The sequence below is a fragment of the Cryptomeria japonica genome, chromosome 8, assembly GCF_030272615.1.
Source record: "Cryptomeria japonica chromosome 8, Sugi_1.0, whole genome shotgun sequence".
Taxonomy (NCBI): Eukaryota; Viridiplantae; Streptophyta; class Pinopsida; order Cupressales; family Cupressaceae; genus Cryptomeria; species Cryptomeria japonica.
The window spans coordinates 9,043,991-9,047,458 of record NC_081412.1 but is presented as its reverse complement, the minus strand read 5'-3'; the positions used below and the strand labels follow the sequence as shown (position 1 = coordinate 9,047,458).

The window sequence follows — 3,468 nt, the reverse complement described above, 5'->3', positions numbered from 1 at the left end:
ATGTTTTTTGCTCTAACATCAGCTCATCATTATTGAATCAATTCATGTAGGGGTTTCATTGAGGAGAATTTCACTCTTTGTAATTCAATAATTTTCTTATTTAAGTGTTTATAAACATAGGTTTATAAGATAAATCAAATTCTAGTTATTGTCGAATTTAGAGTTGCATATCAAGTTTGATTCTATGCATGTATAAAATGGCCTCGTGCTCACAAAAATGAACAAGAAATTATACAATTTTACCATTTTACAAGTCAGTAAATTATAGAAAAATGAATAAAAATAAAATTTACCGATTCTTTTTATATCATTAAACTGTTCCACTTTACTTTTAAACTACGATAAAACTGATCATTCTCCAAAAGCCGGCTGATCGTTTTTGCTAGTAAATTACATTTGTTTGAGAGAAAACACCAAGCTAATTCAAAAAACCGTTACATTCAACGTCTCCCAAAGTAATTCAAAAAACCGTTACATTCAACGGTATCAGAAATAAACAAATTCTTACAAATTTAAATTGGTGTTTTGCCACCCGGTTTTGAGTGGGAAACAACCGTTACAAATTAAACTGGAAACATCTAATTATCCCAGGTAATCAAAGCATACATGCTTCATCTAATTGCTGGCATAATAAGCTGCCCAAATTCAATTCTTCATCCACTGGTGATGATGATGCTTTGCTAATCTCTTTGACCCATCTAATTGCTTAGGCAGGTCTTTGATTTCGATAAGCTGAACCGTGCGTTGCTTCTTCACTGCAGTTCAAATAATTAGAGATTCATTATGACTATTAGTAGGTCACCCACTTGATAATTCAGAAACAAGATCAAAATTAGTTCAAAGAAACACAAACCCTTTTCAGCTTGTCGGTACCCTTCTTGAAGCCTTCTCTTTGCTCCTTCAATCCTTTCTCTTACAGATTTATCATCAAGAGCAGGAGAGTTTGATTTCTGCATAAAAAACATGAAATATACATAACAGAAACATCCAACAAATATGGAATGCACATCATTTGTGCTTAAAACTTAGTAAATGTAATCAACATGCACATCAGATTTCAATTTTAAAGTCTTCAATTCCATTTTGTTTGCTTACATGTGATGAAGGAAGTGGAAGAGAGCTAGGCTTGTTGAAATCTAACTTTTGGTGCAAATTCTGCTTCTGGCTTACAACTCGCCGTCTCCTATGATTGATCACAATGTGATTTTGAGCACCACTTTTTGTTTCTTGTTTGCTATACTGTCTGTCATCCAGTTTGAATGGCTGCTCTATTCTATGATTATGGATTTGCTCCACTGAAAACAAAGTGAAAATTTATGTAAATTGTGCTAATTTGGAAGGAGAAATGAATGGGAATAATTATTAGTTTGAGAGCACACCTGCGGCTGCCATGGTATCTACAGCAACTTCTCCAGCACTTTTCATCCATTCATCTGCAACTTCTCTCCACCTTCTGCAAAGTGCAATGCATGCCATTAAAAGTGCAACATATAAAAGCATAAAGCTGTTTTGAATATCAAATATGCTTCCATCTCAATCCCTACAGCTATTGTGACTAAGAGAACCTGTTGATCAGGTAAAGCTGGAATTCATCAAGAAAATTAAACGTTTAGGTAGAAACACCATTTTCCCCTATATTAAACATTTAAACAAGATTCAATTCTGCCAAGGGAGGAAACAAGATTTACCTGACAAGCTTCTTCGCCATGGAGCTAATTGGTTTGGACTTGTGCTTCTGCAAGCATTTGACATTTCTGCCAATCATAGTTTCCTGTATGTAATTTATAATTGAACAGTGAGAGAAGGTCAAAGAAATGTTAAAATTAAACTCCACTCCCAGTTCCACCAAGAACAAGAAAATATATAAACCCAATAGCTAATTCAACACGAAGCTGAAGCTAGATTGCATTATCTACAAACCCAATAACATGTAAACTTAGAATACTCATTTACCTTTAGGATTTCAATAGACAATGCCATCGACTCCATTCTTCTCAGTGAGTCGCCCAGTTGGTTTTCCGACTGTAAAGTGCAACACAAACATTGCTTCTTAACAGAAATGAACAAGCCCTAATTTCAATACCATTCAGCTTTCGATGTATTTGTAAATCCCTATTTCTTCAAACGAGCAGAAAAAATGAAAATTCACTGAGACATTAATGAAAAATGAGCAGTGCTGCAAGAAATGAAAGTCTTACCTCATCTTGATTTGAAAGAATGTGTTTTATATTGAACACCTCTTTCACTATTTCACATTCTTTAGGCACAGGCACAGTTATGGTTTGATAGCTATTGATCCTCTCTGCAATATCATTGACCTTTTTATGAATACCATCATCTTCATCTTCAGCAGATGATCTTGATGCGTAAACCATCTCTGCTATTTTATCCCTCCTCTTCACTAATTCCTGAGGGCAATCACACGCTGCAACATCGATTGCATGTTCAATCAAGCTGCATATATCACTCTCTGCGCTCTCAAAAAACATCCTCCATTCTTCTACCAATCCCATTTTAACACTATGCCCTGCTATTTAACTTTGATTCTCAATCCTGCTCACAACATAATCAAATTTGAAACTTCAATACATTAAAAACATCAAATTACCAACCAAAAATTAGCAGTAGCAGCTTTTAAATTTTAGTCACCTCAAATTGAAACCGCTCCACGAAAATTCTGAGTAGACCAGAACTCAAATTCTTTTAAACCAATAGCGAGAATGCGAAATGGATTGAATTCGAAATGCAGGCAGAGAACTTTTTAAAATGGGCGTGGTACTGATTTTTTTTAAATGGGAGTGGTCTTGCGTTTTTCAAATATATGCTATTTTGGGCAATGCAAAGTCATTTTTGAAATATATTTAGTCACTCACAAGCACATGCATGTAAATATGTACATACCCGTGTAATCCTGCTTTACTCACTCACAAGCACATGCATGTAAATATAACAAATAGCCGTTGCCGAAAAGAATAGTTAAAAAGTACAACAGAACAATTAATTATAATCATTTGTGAATTCATTTATGCTTGGCAAATTATTGTTATTCTTCATGTTCCTTCACATATACTCTTCATTACAAACTCAAAATTGTTTTTGATTTTTTAAATTCTTAATTATTTTTAATATTGTAATTTATTTATTTAATTTATTATATTTTAGATTATTTTTCGGTTTTTCATTTTTATTTTTTATTATTTGTTTATATTTTTTTTATTATTTATTATTTTTCCATTTTTAATTATTTTGTTCATATTTTTTATTTTTTTGTTTATTTATATTTTTTATTTTAAAGTATTTATTTTTTAATTTCTATTGTTATTTATTTATTTACTATTTTTTTTTAAATTTTTTTTAAGATTTGTTTTTAATAACATATGGGAGATTATTTTGATTGTCATTTTGCTTGTTTCTATCTACTATTTTGTGGGGAGGATTCCACGCGAAAGCATGCTTGACAACTAGGTC

At 32.4% G+C, this 3,468-nt stretch overlaps 1 protein-coding gene across 1 annotated transcript; it reads right to left on the bottom strand.

Annotated features, from left to right (window-relative positions):
* Positions 1 to 456: 456 nt before the first annotated feature.
* On the bottom strand, positions 457 to 2,844 carry LOC131045913 (probable mediator of RNA polymerase II transcription subunit 26c). Its single transcript, XM_057979570.2, has 8 exons — positions 2,650 to 2,844; positions 2,199 to 2,553; positions 1,954 to 2,022; positions 1,689 to 1,771; positions 1,380 to 1,453; positions 1,096 to 1,295; positions 854 to 950; positions 457 to 755 (listed from the first exon to the last, which is right to left on the bottom strand). The coding sequence occupies exons 2-8, from the start codon at positions 2,511 to 2,513 to the stop codon at positions 646 to 648; spliced, it is 948 nt and encodes a 315-aa protein (XP_057835553.2). The 5' UTR covers positions 2,514 to 2,553; positions 2,650 to 2,844; the 3' UTR covers positions 457 to 645.
* Positions 2,845 to 3,468: the final 624 nt, after the last annotated feature.